At 38.5% G+C, this 22,304-nt stretch overlaps 1 protein-coding gene and 1 long non-coding RNA gene across 2 annotated transcripts; both read left to right on the plus strand.

The window, feature by feature from the left end:
- Window positions 1-5,331: 5,331 nt before the first annotated feature.
- LOC139265307 (uncharacterized) lies at window positions 5,332-22,139 on the plus strand. Its single transcript, XR_011593522.1, has 3 exons — window positions 5,332-5,350; window positions 5,445-5,711; window positions 21,829-22,139. It is a non-coding gene; the product is annotated as an uncharacterized lncRNA (long non-coding RNA).
- sox2 (SRY-box transcription factor 2) lies at window positions 14,172-15,217 on the plus strand. Its single transcript, XM_070882275.1, has one exon. It carries the CDS (start codon window positions 14,172-14,174, stop codon window positions 15,102-15,104), a length of 933 nt encoding a protein of 310 aa, XP_070738376.1. The 3' UTR covers window positions 15,105-15,217.
- Window positions 22,140-22,304: the final 165 nt, after the last annotated feature.

A 22,304-nucleotide genomic window follows, 5' to 3' on the forward strand; every position in this document is an offset into this window, starting at 1 on the left:
ACATTTCAACGTTGCCATGTCTCCTGATTGATGCCATAATAAATACTACAGAAACAAAACATCAAGTGTGGATCTTTCGGAAGAAGTATGTTTTGGGAACTTGTGCAGAACACCAGTTAGCTACATTTAAATATTTCTTAGCTTAGAAATCACAGTGTATTTCAGACAAGGGTCCCAAGGTGGAGCAAAGACTGAGGGAGGGAAAAGAGACTTCCCAGCCAAGGAGTTGCATTAATAAGCTAGGAAAATAAGCCAGCTAAAATCTTGAGTAGAACATCACAAATTCAATTCCTGCTAATGCTTTCCTTCACTACAGTAATAATATTAATAAAAATTAATGAAATGCATATTTGTGAATGCCAGTTATCTGTTAATTTGAGTTAATATTGTTGAGAGGAATAAAACAATTAACAGAAATTGAACAATTGAAATTCTACACATGAACTTTCACATGCTGATTCAGTTATTGGCCTTTTAATCTAATCTGATTTAATTCTTGTAAAACAACTCATTTGTTTTCTAAGCAAGTAGCTCTTCTGACTGAGATCACATCTGGTTGTTATGATGTGCTGCATTTGAAAGATATGTCATTTTGAGCTTAGGTGTATCTTGCATGAAAATTACAAGCTGAGATGAGTAAAACACATCCTGAAATGAATATGTCACCTTTTGAAATTTGAATATCAAAGTAACTAGATGAACTGCAGTGAAATGGTATAACTCAAAGCCGTGTGAGTTTAAGGATCTCAAAGGCTTTTAAAATCTCCTGGGAGAATGTCACTAATACCTACACTTCATTGTGAAATCTTAATTGGTATCAATTAAGTTAGGCAGAGTATTACAAACTAACCCTTTGAAGGACTGGACTGAGAGATTGATAACAATCTGAAAGATATTTTGTCCCACTATCAAATTAAGAATCCAAATTACAGCTATCTCTTTGAATTGGACTGTTCTCAAAACTACGTATTCACAAGTGTGAATTTATAATAAATAAAGTTTGTAATAAAATTGTAAAAAAACAATTTTGTTGTTTCAGAAATGCAAGCAAATTTGCAAAACTATTTATTAAAAAACCCTGAAAACTATTAACTGATCCCCCGTTTATTCATTATTTAAAAAAAATTCCTAGCTGTCTGATTTTCTTGTGGTATATTTATGGCATTTCTATGTAGTTATGGAATTTTGAAGAAGGATTTTCTCCATAGAATGTTAACTGTAGTAGTTTCTGCAGTTTATTTTTACATAAATTTCTGGTTCATTTCAGAAGTAGAGACATTGCTGTTTCTGTGCCATCCACCCATGACCTATCTATAATCTAGCATCTTTTCATGAATAAGTACTTCTTACATGAATATTCAAAATGTTTAATCATATTTAAACAAACGTTTCTTAAGTTGGTTTTTCACCTCAGCGATGGGAAGCTGAGTATGATGTGAATCAAGAGAACATGTAAAAATGACGTTGACATACCTATTTTCTGTTTTTTCTCCCCACCTCTGTTGAAGTTGTTGACTCATGCTGCAGTACGGTTCCATTGGCAGAACCACCCTGCAATACCTCCCCGACATGGCCGTTCTTCACATGTTCGCCTAGACCATAGGGCAGAAAACTGGCAGTAGTGGAAATCCACGCATTATACACCCTGCCCGATATTATTTTTCACTCACTGCACTGGAAAGGAAAATGGTGTGTTTTTTTTTAATAACGGCAGCCGATCCGCTACCACCAGTTTTCCGCCCGCCAAAGAAAATTAAAATCTACCTCATAGTAGACTGGTTCTTCCATGGGGGACATCACAGCCAAGCCCGATCCTATCCTTATCTGATATTCACACGCGTTCATTTTCCAGCGGATCAAAGAAAATGCAGTTACATGATATTGTTTAAATAGAAGTACTTTAAAGTTAACCAGATTGATAATCCAAAGTTATGCATGCACATTTGCACCATAATGTATGCTTTTCAGCACTGACCAGAGGAAGACGCTTAGAAATGTGATTTAGTCCGTTTCTACGTTTTATTGAAGTTAGCTATTCCACCTTCTAGATTGTACCCTGCCTGAGACAGCAATGAAGTAACAAATTAGAATGTAGATAGAATACTACAAATATTTGGAAGAAAATAATATACCTATGACGACAAGTATTCATTGACAACTGCAATTTAATGGCTTTCTTAATTATGTTTAACAATATTTGGGACATAAACCCCATGACTGGAAATAGGTTGGGTCTATGGAAAATGTGCACAGATAACAATATAACATTGTAAAAAGTCATATTTGAAGCTACTTAGAAGCGTGATTTGTTAGATTTACACCACAAAGTGTCTGCCGGGCTGATTTTTCAACGTAGCTCTTCAAGAGCTTATCTTGTGTAAATGCCATTTCAAAAGAAGATCCAGCGGCATCCTTCCAGGAAATGTCTCCTTTCCCTTCAGGTGCCTGCAATCGCTTTGGTCTGAGCGTGCTTTCCCTGTTATATCCATTTCAATGTGCGTTGCCCAATCACTGTAACGATCACATTTCAATTTGTATTTTATTCTTTTCAATTTGTAGTTAATTTTGAACCAAAGGATCCTGTATAAAGCCCATTCCTGCTCGAGGTGAAAAAATGCAGTGTCCGTTTTGCTACTTGGTGAATATTAGTCAACAACCCATCACATGCACCAATTTTCAGTGATTTCTACTGACTTCGTAATGAAAACTCATAGAAAACAATTTGTGCTTCATAAAAACTCGCAATTGACGTTTGTATTAGCATAATTGTATATCTATATTTAGATAGATAGATATTTAAAGAGGTTAATCTGGAAATGTCTTTATATTGGCGACGATACGCTGTACGACTGCACTTTGTTTCGTGCTTTCGCGTGATAAGAATCAGTAACAGTCTTCACATCAAAACAAAGGTGAACTTGTTGTAAAATACTCGCACAGAACACTCGGAAACTTAGAATATATAATTTATTTTTGGTCCGAGGCAATTGTTCCTGTGTCTGAAGAGACTTGCGGCTACGAAATGAGATGTGGATGTTGCTAATTGTCAGGGGCGTTGAAATGTCACACACTTCCAGGCAAAACAGATCCATTCTTCAGTAATACGCTGAAGATACTCTCTGTTCGTAACATTTTGAGAAGCACGGTCTTCATTGGTCAGCATTTCCAACTCGTTCCATCGAATAGTTTTATATGATATTGAATTATATAACAATGGCAGCTGTTGATGGGGGCAACGGAAAAATACCACTCTTAAATCTGGTATCAAATATTTAGAAATGTTTGTCAGTTGTGGTAAAACGTCCTGGAATAATAATAATGACATGCATGTTAGCGCCACTTTCATGTGTTATTAACATAAAATGCACATTCTACTCGGTATGCACTGTACGTTGGTTAAAAAATGCCTTTATTTGAAAATCTAAAGGTGGCTGGAAATGTTTGTGTTTCAGACAGGTAAGGTTGCAAATCAGGGCAGGCTGGCTATTCCAGTAAAGAAATCAAAACAGGGATAGTTGGGAGAGAAAAGACTTCTTCAGACACTATCTATTGTACAAGTATAAAGAAACGTTGGTAATTGAAAATTGATTTTCTAACGCACGAAACACTTCCACTGACGGCTAAGACGTTTTGTTATAGGTTACAACAGTAACGTCACCTCGGATTAAGTTATATGTCATTACGATTGTAAAATAACATCTGTATACATATGTACAAAATCGAGTGTCAAGAGATAAGATGGGCACCTATTAATAACTGCAAACCTCTTATTAAAATAGCTGTTGAATAGCAAACTGATATTTTAGAATGTGTGTGCCAATGACTGATTCTTTCCCATTGGGTTAATATCACAGAGATATTGAAGACATCCAGAATATCGTAGTAACAGGTGAATAAATAGTTGACTTTGGTTGTTTGGGCTTAAATCTATGTTTACTGATTTTTTAAAATTCTGCTAATTCCAATATGTGGTAAACAAATTACGAAAGTAGTATCCCATTGGAACCTGCTTGTACTGACAACTTGGACACAAGTCGCCGATTTGACAAACCAACTTTTTACCACACAGGCTGCTCTCGTGCACCCTGAAGGTTAATTAAAGGAAGTGGTGTTAAGGTTAAAGTCATGACATCCTATTGTAATTGTAGCTTTGAGATTATAGTTGAGACATGTTCTATAAACACACAAAAGGCAGAAGTCATTGGAGTGGATTACTGTCAGTCTGGAGCTGGGAGAGAATGAGCTAGTAATTCCTAGAGAAAGGTAGACAAACAGAGAGTCAGTGACTAACAACTTTCCCTGCAGAGATCCATTGTTTCCGACTTTCCCTTTCTGAGGAGCTCGCTCTCAAAGCCGATAAAGACCTCAACTCAAGCCAAATACATGGTCTAGATGTCAGACAGACTAAATTGATGCTGAATCCACATGACACGAAATATATTTACCCCTTTCTTGAACAATACAGCTGGTGTGTCGATAGGCATTTTAATTAGAGTTTAAGAACCATTAAGGTGGATGAGAAATCAGATAGTAACAACTTTTTGTCCAGTTAATTTATAGGCATACATTGTTTAAAGTGATGCATGGGTTAGGGCAAAATCCTTGATGAATACCTTTGGCGGCTGTTTGATGGACGAGAACTGAATTTTGCTATTGTGTTGATTGGGACATATATTTTCTATGGAATTTGAAAATATCACGATAAAAACTATATGAACAGTGTGTAGTAGAGAACCACACCATATGGGAACAATTTGTGTTGTAAAACTTGTTACAACGTTTAACATTTTGCACTGGAAATTCGTTTTCTGTTTTCAATATTATGACCAATTGTGTAAAGGACGAGTGGGGAACGGGTGTGTTGTGTGGTTTTTGTATTCTTTTGAAATATTTTACTAAATGCAATATTAAACTCACTGTTCTTTTTAACTTTTTATAGACATGATTTAGCACCCAATAAACTGGAAGTCATTGTTTTATTGACATACAGACCTTAGGTGCATTTAAAAGTACAGCTTTTGCTTTTAAATATTTTATTCAGATAAAGAGTTTTCGTGCAACCTTGTAACGTCTTTTTCTATCCTTTATCCAGCCCCTATTCCATGGTTTCAATAAACAGCGAAACCATTACCTCACGGCAGCTTTTGTTGGCTCTATACAACAGAGAACAAAATGGTTATTCAAGAGAACGCTTTAGATTTTATTGTGGGTAGTATGCACAAAGAGCAGTGTTATTGTATTAAAAAGAACCATCTGTAGCAGAAACAATGGCTTCAAATTATCTTGAATACCCACTGAAAAAATATAAAGCTTTTTCTTCTGTCTGTCGGTGGGGGCATAGAGCAGCGTAGTATAACTGACTTTTGTTGTTCTGCGTCCATTCTTTCTTTAAAACGTTCAGTCTTTTAGAATTTGTTTTCCATAAACGACTTTTCTTGTTCCAGGGTTTGCATATCATCTGTGGTTATATGAAGAGGACTGTACACGTTCGCAAGCGGCCAGGAGAGCACAGGGACTCGGGTTTCAGGCAGGCATGATTCGCCTGCCTGCTTCAGAGGGGGGGAAAAAACCGAGCGGTACTCTGGCTCTCTCAGCCCAGGGAGAAGTAAGCAGAAGCGGCACAGATCAGCTCCCGCGGCTGGGATGACGGCACTTCGCCGTCCGATTCACCTCAAAGCGACAGTATTGCGGACAACACCCAGACCTAACAAGTAAGTGGCTCACAGTCAATGATTTGCTACTTGTTTTTGAAATGTTTACTCTACCCCGGGGGGAAAATGCACCGGTGCAGCTCTTGTGTTCTAATATCAGGCATGCAAAGCTGTAAATGAATGGCGTATTTCTCGATTCCCAGTAAAATAACTCTAAAATGGCGTGCGCTGTGAAGCCTCCGGGTTATTTTTTTAACGCAACCTTTTTATTTTGAAGAAAAGTTTCTGCTGCTGTGCACAACTCCGAGCTTTGGCAGGAAGGACGGTAGCTCAGTTGGGTCAAGAACCTTTAATTTGTTGATGTAATCATTGCAGAAGATTCGGCCGAGCGTTTGCGTGTGAAAACTTCAAGGCTGATCCACGGCCGGGGGAGTTGACAGAATTGTTCTAATGTAGCATGTAATAGGGAGGGGAAAAAAAGAGCTCAGCGCTTTCAGCAGCGTAGGTGGTGACCTTCAGTGGATGCCAATAAGAAATCAGGGCTGTTTTCTATTTCTCACTTGGTGAGTCCCATGAACTTTTAGGGAGGGGAGGGGAGGGAGAGAATCAGCTGACAGTGCTGTAATATACAAACTGGCTCCGCTCAGGGACGAGGAAACAGGTCGCCATTCCCCCCTTATTTATTTGTTTGATTCCGGGGGAAGGGGTCTGCTGAGTAGCAACTTCTCTCTCGGGCGCCCCCTAACGGTCCCTCCAGCGCTTGACTAGCATGAATTTATGCATGGCTGTAATTTGGGAAAGGACAACTAATTTTCTGGAAGCTGTCTGATTACAAGCCTGTTTACAATCGACATTTAAAAAAATTCAAACTGTATTATTTCCGACATTGTACAATGATTCATGGTCCCCGTATCTTACTGCTGTACTTACTTTCTCGATGAACATGTCCCCGAGTTTCCCCAAACTGTGCTAATAATTAGTGGCGCGCACTCTTGCGTAGCCAGTAATTAGCGTAAAAGTTTCCCTCTATTTTCTTTCAACATTTAACTTGAACACTGTTGTTCTTCCCAGTAAAACAACATAAATCAAAGTAGCTTTACTTAGAATTTATGTTTCACTTATTTAGGGGGCGAAGGAGTTAAATTATTCAGAAACGTGCAATCTATTATACAATGTCGAATTTAATAATACAGTATAGCAAACCAGCGTGGCTGAAAAGGGGAAAAACTAATTTAAAAAATCTTGCCTGCATTATTACTTGTTCCGTTATCAAGACGCCAACTCATCTGAAATTGGTTGAGAAACTGGGCTGGGTTTTGACACTTCGGTTAATTATACTGAAATTTAACAGATCTTTTCAGTTAAAAAAAATTAGCCACTGTAGGCGAAGGTTTTTTTTTTGAATTTTGCAGATAAAGGTTAATCTAGGGATGAATTGCAGAGCTGTGATTGACAACAGAAAAGGTGTTAAGGGGGGGTCGAGCTGTCTTATTTACGGCCCACTGCTTGCTATACAGGCTTTGTTAGAGGGAAAGCTAATTTACCGCTGATCAAAAGGACCATATAGTTAAAAGACTAGTAATGACTGCTAATTTCATTTCAGCCTCACATCTTCAGCTGGAGTAATTAGATATGTACCGCTTAAATTTAGTTCTGTGGATAACATTTTAAAGAGATAAATCATTAAATGTTGTTGCTAAGGTATTTTGTATCTATTTAGATATTATAATGTATGTTTATCTTTTCTTGAAATTGGATGGACAGCACGGAGATGATAATTATTTATCAGATTTTTAAAACTAATGAAAACAATTGTTTGTTTGAAAATCCGCCTCAACAACTTTTGTTTATCGATAAAGATTGATTTTGCCAGAATTGTAACATTTAATGGGAAAATAAATTAAAATTGTGTTGTCTCGATGGGGAAATCTCGAATAGTCAGACGACGGACTAGCTTGCGCAGTTTTTGAGACGATGTATTTGCCACTGGAGTATTAATCTGGGAGCACTTGATGTTCCCTTTTACCATAGACTACTAAAGTTTATGGGCAATCACAGTCTCCAGTGTCATTAATCAGAACACAAAACTATCCCAAACTCGGAAATCTTAGCTCTCGGAGAGGTGGGTTTAGGGTTTGCATGCTGTCCGTGTCACCTGCTGGATGAAAGAGTCAAGTTTGTTAGGGTTTGTATTATAATTGTAAAACATTACACCGGAACCTCATCTTGTTGCTGACCGGTATCATCCTCAATTTGGGAGGATATCGTGTTGGTACCAGTTTGACAACACGGACCCTAACCGCCATAACCACTCGTCACAACTTACATAGGTGCATGCATAGTCTGAACCATTAAAAATAATGCAATGAATAAAATAGCTCTAATCGTTTCCCCAAACGAGCCTAATACACAGCGGTGGATAGGGCGCAAAGAAGTTCCACCGTGTCCATGTTATAGCGACACAATTGAGGTTTGGTTTCCTGAAGGAGGGATTCTAAGTTTTTAGAGTCTCTTTCTGGGGTCAGTAAGCAGATGGAGAGTGTAAGATGGCATGGCCATAACTTAGCCATACAGCACAGAAGAAGGTCATTCGGCCCATCGTGCCTGTGCCTGCTCTTTGAAAGAACATTTATATACCAATGTTAGATACGTTGATGGATGCATCGACTGCATTTTGTGCGATAGTCTTGCTGAGATGTTCTATCTCGTCGACTTTAAAAAGATATTTGGATAGTCTGTGTCACAATAGTTCCTATACCTTGAGAGTAATTTAGTTAAACGAGGTTTAAAATGTTTATTTTAAGCAGGTTTTTTTTTATAGTTTAAAGATGTAACTATTTAAATGCCTTGTCAACGACAGATGCAATTTCAAGTTGCGTAGGAACCTTCTTAGGTGCAGTTTCTTTAATACCTTTGACATTGCAATCTATAAAAGAACAAAATATGAAAATTTGAAAATTCCTAATGGTAAATCGTTTATTCTCGATTAGAACCCCCTCATATTTAAGATCCTTTATCAGATATAATTGCAACAAACAAGTTCCTTTGCTAAATCGATAGAGGATTAACTGCAACATATAAAACCGTACCACAATCTCTGTTGATTCAAAAATCTGTAACTAGTGCGTTGCATCAGCCAGGTCGAACATTAGGCGCGTGTGTTTATAACATTGTGAATCATTTGCAATCGAAGGCACTTTCACCAACTTGGAATCTGGAAGATCCTGTCCGTCAACTTATCATTCAGAAGACACACCGCGGGTTTGTTACAGAAAATCACGAAGTCTTCGCACTTTTAAAGACAGAAAGTAACGAAGCCCGTGTGCATAATCTCCCCTTTGTTTTTATGAAAGATAATTCTGGAGAATTGTCACAAAGTAGTACATGGCTGTAGTTATATGTTTGTTGCACAGCGTGACTACACTTGGTTTAAGCACAGTTTTAATATGTGAGGTGCTTTGTGTGGAAGATAACGAAAAGAGTCAGGAACACTTATGAAACTTTCTAAAAGTGCTTAGTGTAAGATGGTCAGAAATAAGAATTGTCAATTCCAGAGGCTGTACTGACATGTAGATAGATGGGTACTTTCCACGCGATTTTCAAGCTGGAATTCATGTTTCGAATATTACCGAATACAAAAGCCAAGAAAATTATTAGCGTCTAAATAAATTGGGCTGTGCCTATTGTAATGCAGTTTATCAAAACAGAATGATTCCGATTTGACCCCTTGTCTCCCGATGCGGGTTTGATTTCTAGAAGGAGCAATATATTAGCAGCTCCGGTATCGGACGACGTGTTAAACTATCCATGTTTTCAGTTTAATTATAAATAAGACACTTCGGAATGACACCGATACACTTTTACCCATGGAGGCGCTGAAGATATGTGTACCATTTATTGAGGTGTTGGTACCACTACGGGTTTTGTTTCGCGAGGTTACATTGATTGGTTATGTGATGGAAGGTCAGAGTCTGGGCTGACCGGTTGAAGACGTTTATGGTAAACTCACCGAAATCAGTTTGTTGAAAATAAAACTCAATCGCTGTATTAATTATACATGCCAGCGAATAGATGGGCTAGAACCTGTTTGCATATTGTAGCCAAGTTCATTGAGCAGCTTATAAAATTCTTCACAGATACAAAAGTTCTGGCAACATCATCACTGAAATTGCTACAATAATATCATAGGTGGGGTGGATGGTGAAATTTTAATGAATGTTTGACCGGGGTCATGGGGAATCGCTACATCAAGAAGCGCCACTTTAGCGAATGATTGTCATGCAAAGATGCGCGACAAAATAACTAACTTTTAATTAAAATTTATGGTAAGAACAAAATGGCATCTCCTAAACAGCCCAACTAAAACTCTTGGGTTAGCCATACTGAGAGTTTCCAGATTCACAAACTTCAATACAATTGAACTAAAATGAATCGTCCAGATTATGCTATTTGAAACTGCAATGCATTCCATTAAAACACAGTGACAGATTATATCATTGTCAATTTGGGATTTTTAGTACCTTTGCCATAATTAAATTCAAACTAAAGTAGCATACTTGAATGGATGATTTGTGTCCCTTTTCTAAGCACGTGTAGTTTTTTGTGTGACGGTTATTGGGAGTTATTCTGAAGAACGGAAAACAGCAGAGAGCGGAGTTGCAGTAATTTCCTCAAGGTTTCAAGTACCCTTGTACTCCTTGAATGAAATTATTTACCAGAGTTGGATCTAAAAGAGTCTGCTGCCTCCCTGTTCCTTTAGTCTTTCAATGCCACTTGTACGAACCGGAATGGTTAGTGCAGATATTTGTCCGATAATGACCGAAAGACCCCAGATTCCCGCGGAAATGGCTGGGCCCAGTGGATAAATATATTGCGAAGTTATAAATGATTTCAAAAGTGTGCCATAAAAATTGTTTTGCACTGTGATCATAATAGGTGTAAAAAAAAACTCATTCCTTGCATTTGCTACGTTCTTGCAATATGAAGTGTGTTTGTATGGAATTATTGAGTGTATAATAGAGTCCAACACAAACAGGTGCAGTTCACTTTTGAACTTTTACCAGGTGGTAATTTTAGTTTTTTTTAATTTCTAAGCTACCATTTATTGTTAGCATTTTGGATAATTTATTGCTCAATTGATGTAATTTCTAACTTCTATTTACCAATTATCACTGAAACGCGTTTAGTGTCATCAGACTTGGCTTTCGGGCAGAGCACCAACTCATCCGTATTTTGTTTGTATTTTGCCTCTGTTGGTACGCTGATTTTTTTGTTAAATGTTGCACTTCCCACCTACATTTGACAGAAACTCTTCAAATTACTTGTGAAAGAAAAACAATCGTTGTGCCGAATCAATAAAGCATCAGTCTATCCCCCGTCAGTAGAATGATGCCTGTATTATTTGACAAACTGGTACAACGCATTTTCCCTATTCCAATGAAAAGTTTGCTGCTTCGGAAACGGCTGGTTAAAGACCATTGGCTTTAGATAATTTTTACTTAACAAAATTTAAATTTTTGGCGTTCTCAGTTGACATTTTGCAGAAATTGAGTTATCAAGGCGCCAATTATTTCACGGGGAGATAAAACGCTCAGAGCTTTAACTGTCAAACAGGCCTTTTCAAATTTTAATTACAAAATAAAATTAGTCTGCTCCCTCGGATGGGTTGTGAGTGGTTAAACAGTGCTTCCCAATACCGGTGGTCGTCAAACTCTGTGCTAATTAGCAATGATGAGAAATTCCAGTTAACAAGGACATTCTCCTACACTCTACTGGATCCCCGCTGTTCGCCTTCATTTCCATAAGAAGATTATAGTGGAGGGGACACACTCAAATGCAGATGCGAAGCGTTTTTAACAAGCATCATAATAGTCAGATGCTTGGCTAGTTCTCACCCAATTACCGCAAAGTTAAATCTCCATTTGCATCGAAAGACAAAATAAGAAATAGTTCTGCTGAATTCTCCCAATTTTTATCTTTAATTGCATTGTAGTTTAACGAAATGATTTTCTGAATAAAAACCGGCCATAAGCGATTCATACATATATATATATTATATATTATCTGTTTTTCTAATTGCAAAATTACTTTGCATGTATCAGTTTTAGTATTACATGCATCTGTATTCACTCAGATCCACTGGGAATATTTTTATTTCAATTAGACTGTTTGTATATCACCATGCATCAGTTATCTATTTATTACCATTATCAATCAAACACTTCACACCCACACCCTCCTTCTTTTTTGAACGTTAATTATACGTAAGGTCGTAAAATAATGTTATCAACGAGCAAAGCATAAACAATAGCAGCAAGAAATTGATTTGAGCGCCCTTTCTATTGTTTGATTAATCATAATTCTCTTGCACCATAAATTAAATAATATGCACTTACTTTTATTCCTTCTAGCCGAACAGAACTCTAATTTAACTAGTCGTTTTGAAATAAAGCTGAGATTGAATTAAAATGTCATTCGTTTAAAAGGAGATACTTGCTTTTTAGCAGTTAGCTCATTCACAATACGAATTGATCACAACTCGAGAGCTTTGTATGATAAATGAGTATTTTTTTATTGCTTAATAACGTTTTTCTAAATGGCAACGAGTAAATGTGGTACCATTGAAGAGATGCTGCCAGCAGACGGCGATATTAACACACGCCAGCCACTGCGTGGAACTCTGAGGTCGATTACAAAGGGAAGTAATTTGCAATATAAACGAACAATTTATTACTATTCTTATAGGTTACAAATGTGTTACGGATAGAGATAACAAGATAATAAGATTTACAAATACGTTTGCATGTGGTGCTATTGCCATAAGGTACAGCTATTTACCCGTATATAAAAAAACAAATCTAGACTTTGTGGCTATCGAATGTATTCTGATCAAATTACATACATTATTCTGCTCAACCAAAAGATCAGGTCTCTGCTGCAAGCTGACAAACTGAACTTACAAACTAACCAACGAAAAAAGATATGTTCAGCATGTATTTGACCGTTTTAAATAGAGAGCCTGTCGGGTTTTTTTAAGAACAACTTCTTTCGCGGCTGATCGGAAAAATAGTGATCTTTCAAGTACCATAAACACTGAAATACCATTAGTCTTTCTTTTTATTTGTGTTCAAGTGCATTTTAGTGAAAAGATTCAAACAACGGTGTGGAAGTAAACTTATACCAGTCTTTGTTAGCTACAGTGTACTGACAACAAGAGGAACAAAACTACCTATTTGTAATGGACGTGCTAGTCTTTATATTGGCATTGATGTTTTCTCTATTCAAATTCCTACATTCGGACAAAGAAGGCTCGATTAAATTACAATCCGTGTGTTAACAAAAATCAAGAAAACAAAGCAGAAAATTAAAACAAAAAAATGTACGACTGCGCGTTCTAAAACATGTGGATTCGTTCGAAGTACGTTTGCACTTTTAAAAATGTGATTTATATATCTTGTTCTGACTCAAGAAGTGGGAAACTTCAAAACGGGGTAAAGGAAAACATGAACAGCAGGATTATAGGTGACCGTTTAAGTGACTGTCCTCAACAATATGTTTTATTTGGAATTAGAATATCTAGCCATTGAATCGCAGTTATGTGGATCGCAGATATGAAGGATTTATTTAGTTGTTTCAAGAAACTAAATTATGCATCTTATCCTTCCACCTAAAATTGTCCACAAAATGGTCTTGGTTCAAAATTTTAATGCGCAGAAATACTCTAGCTGTGTTAGTCATTTATTTTAATCGTCGTTGATTTTGCTTTATACCACTAATATATAAATGTGAGGAGCTTATTCTGCGATGATTTCCCCCTCCCTCCCCCCCTCCCTCTCTTTCGCTGTGTGAATACGGACCGATGCCGTTGCTAAGGGAACTTTTCAGGCTTGAATATAGGACGCGCCAGTTTGTTGAGGGGGGGAAGCAAGCGGAGTTTGATTGGCAGCGAGTGGAGCTGTCACTTAAAGGCCGGCGGGGACAGACACCTGCAGCGGCAGCGCCATTTTCCGGGCTCTTCCTCCAAAGAGCGCAGGTGACGGAAGAGCTTAATAAGATGCACGAGCCGCTGATTGGCCGGGCGAGACCTTTCTCTTTGAGGGAGGGGGGGCTTGGACCCCGCCCCTTTACCCGCTCTGCCGCTGAAAGCAGCGCCGCGCCTCAGGGCTCCGCCCCCTTTTATGCAAACCGCAGCGGACACGCTGTCACTCTGGGGCCGCGCGCCCTCCTGATTGGCTGCAGAAAAGCCACTAATTGTCTGACAGCCCCCATCACATGGATGGTTGTCTATTAACTTGTTCAAAAAAGTATCAGGAGTTGTCAGGGTCTCTCTCCTCTCTTTCACTCCACGCTGGAAAGTGCCAGTTCCTGGTTCTATTAAGTTGCAAGAGTAACGAAAATATAACAAATTCCACATTTGTTCCTTTACTTTTTTTTGTTTCGGACTTGACAAGAAAAAGTTTTTGGGGAAAAAAACAATTACCCCCCACCCCCCTCAAAGAAAGCTCTTAGACATCAGGTTGAATGTACAACATGATGGAAACCGATCTCAAACCGCCCGCCCCACAACAAACTTCGGGGGGAACGGGCAACTCCAACTCGGCGGGAAACAACGCGAAAAACAGTCCCGACAGGGTCAAGAGACCCATGAACGCTTTTATGGTGTGGTCCAGAGGACAGCGGCGGAAAATGGCCCAAGAGAATCCCAAAATGCACAACTCGGAGATCAGCAAGCGGCTCGGGGCGGAGTGGAAACTTTTATCCGAGGCCGAGAAGAGGCCGTTCATCGACGAAGCGAAGCGGCTGCGAGCCTTGCACATGAAGGAGCACCCGGATTATAAATATCGACCCCGGAGGAAAACCAAGACCCTGATGAAAAAGGACAAGTACACCCTGCCAGGCGGCCTGCTAGCGCCCGGCGCCAATGCCATGAACGCTGGGGTCGGGGTCGGCGTCGGCGCTGGAGTCAATCAGAGGATGGACGGTTACGCGCACATGAACGGCTGGACGAACGGGGGCTACAGCATGATGCAGGAGCAACTCGGCTACTCGCAGCACCAGGGCCTGAACGCTCACAACGTGGCCCAGATGCAGCAGATGCACCGCTATGATATGAGCGCGCTGCAATACAACTCAATGACCAGCGCTCAGACCTACATGAACGGCTCGCCCACCTACAGCATGTCCCCAGCCTACACGCAGCAAAGCACAGGTATGGCTCTGGGATCAATGGGGTCGGTGGTTAAATCAGAGTCGAGCACAAGCCCCCCAGTCACTACTCACTCTCGGGGTCCACCGTGTCAGGGGGACCTACGGGACATGATTAGCATGTACCTGCCCGGAGCCGAGGTGCCCGAACCCACCGCTCAGAGTAGACTGCATATGCCCCAACATTACCAGAGCGCACCTGTCCCAGGGACGGGCATAAACGGCACACTTCCTCTAACACATATGTAAAACTGTAAACAAACAAAACTCAAAAATCGGACTTCTTTGGACTATTTTTGTACAGAATAATACTTGCAGAAAGAACTTGTATAGAACCATGGGGGGGAAACTTAATACTTAAAACAATTATAGTCCTATGATTCCTTGGTAGAAACTTTGCAAAAAGTTTGCAAAAGTCTTTACCGGTAATATTTTAGAGCTAGTCTCGGTTAAGGAAAAAAAGTTTTATTATACATGCAACTTTTTTGTACAGTATTTATCAAGAGAAACGGCAATCAAAATGTCCACAGTTTGTAAACTGAGAAATTGCCAATTTTTATAACAGTTCGCAAGTGTAAGCTTCTGTACATTTGCTCTTGTTAACATAATGCAGAGAAGGAAGGGGAAAGAGTGGTTGGATATTGGACATTTTAATTGTTTGGGTATTATACGAAAGTGAAGCGATTGAGTCACCGATTTTACGAACTGTTGTGTGGAGTTTTCACGAAAACGGGCAAAATTGTAGATTGTACTAAATTTTTTTGTTTTTTTTTACTCATTGTTAAAAGCAGCAAAAAAAGGCCTGCAGGTCGAAACCCTTGTTAATTAATTTATAGTCATTTTGTTTTTCATATTTTCATCTTGTTCCGAAACTGAAAACATGAAGTTACTGTGTTTGAATTATTTTCTTATGGTTTGTAATATTTCTGTAAATTTATTGTGACGATATTTTAAGTTTTCTCATTTTCCGTAGTGTATTGTGCAACTCGGCTCTGTATTATTTGAATCAGTTTGCCGACCAGTCCATGTATATAATTAACTAATACAGCCTTATAACAGAACATTTCGACCTTACGTTTTTTCCATTATGCAGAGTTTGAGATGAATAAATTTTGCAAATTTAGACACTTGAGTTCCGTTTGAGTTGTGTAGTTATTTTATTGCTCGCTGCTTTCGGAGATCTTCATTATGTATGCGCAGTTTGGCTAGTAGAGAAACCAAAACAAAGGTACCTGAATTTTAATGAGATATAAAGAAAAGTCACGACTTTATATCTGTTCACAACAACTAAATTCTAGCGTGTTGCTTCTTTGTAACTGAAGTTAGTTCAATCCTTAATGCTTTTCACTTTGTGCTATAAAGTGAGCGAGTCTATACCCCTCCCCCACAACACTTGCAATAAAAAAATCAACTTTTGACCTGTTACGGACCTATTAACGTTGCTTCTGATCAACACGGATCTTAATTCATATTTAAGAAGTGAGGAAGCAAAGTAATCAATGAATAAATAGGCCCGGTCTTTGGTTTTGCTACTTGTTGAGCTCAAACAACTAAGCAAAATTGATTTAGTTTGGTATTTCTAAAATATATACCACATATATATGTACAAGTAGCACTCAGTTCAACAAATTATATACACTGCGTTTACTTAACAGCCTTTCTTTGCTAAACGTAAATCTTTATTGGGACTATATTGAGAAAGGGTCTTTTTGAGAAGTTTTGTTTATGTTTTTTTTAAAGCCATCATCTTTATATTCAGCAATCAAAAGAGCACGGGAGAAGTTGAGAGAAGCCAGAAGCTGTAGACGCGCGTGAAAGGAGCCTTTAGCGGCAGAATGTCGAGGTTTTTTTTTGCTCTAATCTTGTTTCTGTATTCCCAGCGGGGGTTGGAGATTGACTCTGCACAGTAGCGCAGTTTGGATAAACTGCGTTAGATATCAACTTTCGGCATCAGTCAAATTCTCGAGGCTTCCAGTAAAGAAAAGAAATACTGACACATGCAGGAAGCTTCTGAACTCTTCCCCACCGTGATCCCTGCGTAAATCCTTTATGGTTTGGAAAGGTTTGGAGAGAACGCGAATGTTCTCTCTGCTGCGTCAGAATTAGTTACAATGATGATGGTGGTAATTTCACTCTCCATTACTGGAGGAAATTTTGAGCGTACTATTACTGTTCCATTTAAGTAAATTACAAGCCATAGTTTTTGACTAATTCGACTTTTTGCGAGCTTACAGTATATATATGTATACAATAAACACAAAACGCAATGCTTAGGAGCTGAAATCATGTGGTCCAGTGAAGTTAGTACCGTTTATCACATCCTTTAGGAATACAAATTAGAATAGCAAACATTCCACGGACGTTTCTAACTACGAACTCTTGGACTAAATTTCTTATTGATGTAATGACATATTGGATTTCCGCGTTTAATATTGGAAGCTGTATCTCGGTACTTTTAACTGGAGCTGAGGAGCCCAGTACAAATCTCTGAAAATATTTATCTCAGAGCAATTTGAGAGAGTTACGATTTAAGATCCATTTCAAAAGTTGGGAATAAAGTTTTAAAACTGTTGATGGCTAGAGGAGGAGGGGTACAGCTAGTTTGTCATTCTTTAATCTGCCCCACGCGCTTAATATTTTGAACTGTTATTTCCCAAAGAAATCCGGAATGCCGTAAGGAGGGAATAGCAAAAGTTTTACAACTACTTGAGAACTGGGAGGAGTTTAGAACAGGTACACACACACTATTGTCCCTTTTTTAAAGGTCCTGTTAAACAGAGGCCCGGGTTTCTGCACGGCACCAAAGGAATTTGTAGAATTGCACAGCATGTGTGATGCATATAGGGATTATTCATGTGGTGATGGCCGCAATTGGCCTCTCATGTACATAAGAAAGAAATGTTCTGAATATGGCCTTAAAGGCCCTGCCGTTCTTTTGAAAGGAACAACTTCATAGCTCTATAACAATTATGACATGAATTATATTTTGGAATACATGGCTCTTCTGCCGCTGACCCAAGTGGTTTCTCAGCTAAATAGATGTTTTCCAGCTTTCAATATGAAATCTTAATATCGAATTTGCCTAATATAAATGACGAATGAATAAAGTAACACCGTGATTACCCAAGGTGATGTGTGTTAAATTGCAGCATAAAACAATTGCTCCGTCCAACTTTTTTGAGGACCATTTGCGGCTTCCTGTCCTTAAGTCGTTTTAAAATTCACGCGGAGTAGGATTTAGACACATTTCAACAATAGAATGGGAACTCCTCTACCATCCATTTCCATTCCATATTATATTCCACATTTTCCAGGCGAAGTTAAAACAAGTTTCATTGTAAACCAAACTGCGTTCTGGTGCAAACGGAAAGGGTAATGTTATATTTGTTGTATTATCCAGATAGATTAGCCTACCTCTAGCGAAGCTGACACTCTGTTGTCAACCGTGTCAAGCGCGTCTTTGCCGGACAGGGTCAGACAGCTTTGGTCAAATTAATTATTGATAAAACCTATAGACGCAATCGTGGTCAGACTATTCTGAAGAAGGGTTAACGTCCCACCCACCCTCAAACGATCTTTATCGCAATTGAATATGACTGCAAACATAGCATAAAAATAGAAAATAAAGAGCATCACAAACGCCAAGTGCATTATATTTAAATGATTGCCTGCTGATTAAAAAATAGAATCTAAAAATGTTGATGATTTATCATATTAATGACAATTAATTCTGTGTTATTGGATAGCTTCATATTTTCTCATCATTTTGACATTTATTTTTGTAGAAAATGCATTTTTTCATGGCCCAACTGCACCATAAACAAATATGTTTCGGTATAAAGCCTGAGTAATTGTTGGGTGAGATTACCTGACAATAATATACATTGAATGAGAACAGATAAGCTAACGGAACATGAACTAATAATTACAATGCTGAATTAAATCAGCTAGGGGGTCTCAAACGAGACCTTTGTGTACTGGTCCATTGAGGGTTCCAGCTGACAGCTTTTTGACAGAAAATAGCCTAAAACCTGCATAGTGCCTCGGAGGGCCAGGCAATACCGCTTAAGTGGAAGTGTGATGGGATTCTCATTTAAAGCTATTACACAGAGACAATTAAACACCGCCTTTATGCTAGCAAGGTTTAACTTTCAATAACTCACCAACACTCCGATAGAGCCGAAGAGGCACAATAAATAAAGGCAATTCATATCGTGGAGACCTGCATTTCGTCTAAAGATTGGAAACGCCAAAGAAGATGAAACTTTCAACGCGTCAATAGAGGAACATATAGACCATCCAACCCGACCCTAAGGGGCTGGGTATGGTGCAACAGGTGCCACCTTACAATACATTCGGAATGTTTCATTGGATGTTGCTCGAACCGCAGAGTTTTCGCTGAAAACCTGAATGAGTTCCACCTGTAAGTGGGACACTTTCCTACACTTTATAAGACTATTTCCCCTTCGAGAACAAACATTTTGTGTTTGCAATCGCGTCACTTCTCCAACCAGTGATGGGGCCTAGTTTATGTGTAATGCAAATTCTGAATATGTTTTTGAAGTTCTGATTACAAGTAATGAAGAGGTTGAGGTGGTGGGGGGTGGGGCGGGACTTTAAATCTATCATCATTTTTACTTCTCTTATCCGGCCCCAAATTAAAATTAATGTTAGATTGTCGTCATGCCAAGAAATGTAATCTATTAACCAGACCTGGTCGTATACCTTGTTGGTTAACTTTAATCTCTGAATTTAACACCGCAGAGAGCTAGCTGACGAAAACATGGCGCAGACGTATAGCAGCACGAATGGAGTGTTGTAGCGATCCTCCTTATTAAACTACATTTGGCAGATTGTGGATCCAACTAATTGCTGAATTATAACTGAAATATATAAACTATCATCTCCACTCCGAGTATACTTTACCATTCCTTCATCAGTCAACTCGCAGCAGCTGCTGTCGGGGTTAAAAGAAAATAAAGGAGCGGCATTTCCCGGGCTGGGAATATATATCACGTTATATAAAAGATGCATTGGTTATATTCAGTAAACCATTTGTATACAGACACCAAAAATGAAAAACAGTGCGAGAATGATTCAAGCATTCATTTTAAAGACATTTTTTTTCCGTTTTTGAGACTCTCGCGGGTACATTTGAATTTTTCGCCTTAATGTATTTTGCTGCGCTGCTTTTGCGAAAATAGGAAAGAATACAAGAATCGGTGGCCCTATCAGGAGTTTGAGGAAAGTCTGATCTGGCAACGGGGGCAGGTTCACACCCTGACGTCATCGTCCTTTGCGAGTTGGCTCCCAGTTTCCCACGGCTCAAAATCCAGAATCCACCCCACCTCCCAGGAGTTAAAATAAGTTTCTTTTAACGATATCTCATATAGCATTTTATAGATCGCCCTTCCTGACGCTCTGCACTCATGCTGACGGACAAACCTTACATACGTAATGGATGTAAAAGTTGCACCATCGTTCTGTTTAATAGGATCTGTCTAAACTTTGTGTTACTTTGAATGTGTCCGCTTCAGTGTTTGTAGTTGTCTGCGTGAATTCCCACAAAGCAAAACATATTTCTGTTCCAGTTTTGATAAAAAGCAATGTGAGTCGCAAGTTTGCAATCTGGGTTGGACTGAAGTGAGCTGTATATCACCAGGCTCACTGTACCATAACCAGCAAAGCTTGAAGAAAGCGCATTATGAATGGTCTGAATTGTCCGTAAGGACGCAAATGGTACATAACAAATTCTATCCTGTTGAGTTTTGTTCATTTTCGCGCCAGGCATTCTGCTTTAACCCTCTATATACCACATTACTTAATTTTTTTAACACAGTACACCCAAGTTTAATAAATTGACTGATATAAAGCAATTAGTAATGTCTATTTTTATTAGCATATTTTAAGATAAAATGTGGATCAACTTAAACTGACTACAAATCATTGGATACAACTGCACTTCAGTTTGCTAATCTTTTAATCTAATAGATAATTCCCTTTTTGATCCGTAACCTGTCGCAGTCACATCATTAAGTTAATTCCAGTTTTATTATTTCCACGGACTGTATTTTTTAAATAAACTAGCATAAGGCCAAGACATCCCAACTGCCGCTGAAAGTGACACAACCAGCAGGAATGTTAGACTTTGCTGGGTGTTGTAATCCCACTGCTTGCATCTATTGAACTTAAAAAATCTCTGCAGTATTTTTTTTATTTATAAACAATTACGACAGATTGTGAAGTTCTGAGAAATGACCGAGGGGATTTGCACTTTTCGCGATTTATATTTTACATCTGCGTTTGAAATTCAAAGTGACTCTGTCTAAGGTAACTATAATTAAGGGGGATATTTGGATTCTTGTAAAAATGCATACACTGCTAACTTGCAACAGTCAGTGCTAGAAGCTGACGGACAGAGAATAACTAGTCAACATTAATATAATTATAACGCTCCTGTCTTTGTTACATTAAACAATCATTTCAGTTAGTTATTGCAAAGCGTGTGTATATTTTATACATGCTTTGGATTGGTGTGAACTCCGTGATAACTCCAACGTGTAATTTGTGATTCCGCATTTAAAATGCGTTCAGTTCTCTGTTGAGCTGTTGGGAATGAGCAATGTTTTCACCTCTTGGACGCTCACTTGCACATCATTGGCTTCTGACTTCAGTTGCACATTAGAATGCCACAGAACAAAGCCGTGGCATTGCAAACCCCACATAGGCGGTGCTGTATTTTATTTCAAGTGATAGAAGGCGATCAGTGGGGAAGAAAAACACCACATATTCAACACAAAACAAATGGGCGAAGAGACTTCAAAAAGAAATGCCAGTCATCTTTTGAAAGATTTGAGTTTAATTCTGTGACACTGGGAACATTTGTATTAAAACCGAGGTGTAACGAGCTGTTAAATGTCTGTTTAACGTTTTGTGGAATGTTATTTCTTAAGATTTTTTTTTCAAATTACAGAACTTGGAAATAGCTGGCAGATAGAGGGAAAGTAATTAAGGTATTAAAACAAGCAGTGCATTCCTCCAGAGGACGTTATCAACCAGGAACAGACTCAGCATCCCCTCAATATGCTAATATAGGAGGAGTGACGTCACAGCTACAAGTTTGCCTGCATCCATTGTGGAAACAAAGTGTGAAGTTCTGTAAATAAAATGATGTTTCCCACTCTCACTATAATCATTTAAGTATAATCTGCAGTGTTTAAGAACGAAACTACCCTACTGTTAAGTGATATTTTGCCGCAGTTTGATAGACTGGGATGTAATAGTATTGTTTGACGACTATAATTTTAAAACTGAAAAAAAACGGGAATCTGGAATTTATAACGCAATGAACTTTAAAAAAAAAGTATTATTGCAGCGAGAGACCAGGACACCTGGGTTTACGCCACATCATTGTACAGAAAATAAATTTTAACTTTGCATTTTGTGTGT

The sequence above is a fragment of the Pristiophorus japonicus genome, chromosome 6, assembly GCF_044704955.1.
Source record: "Pristiophorus japonicus isolate sPriJap1 chromosome 6, sPriJap1.hap1, whole genome shotgun sequence".
NCBI lineage: Eukaryota > Metazoa > Chordata > Chondrichthyes > Pristiophoridae > Pristiophorus > Pristiophorus japonicus.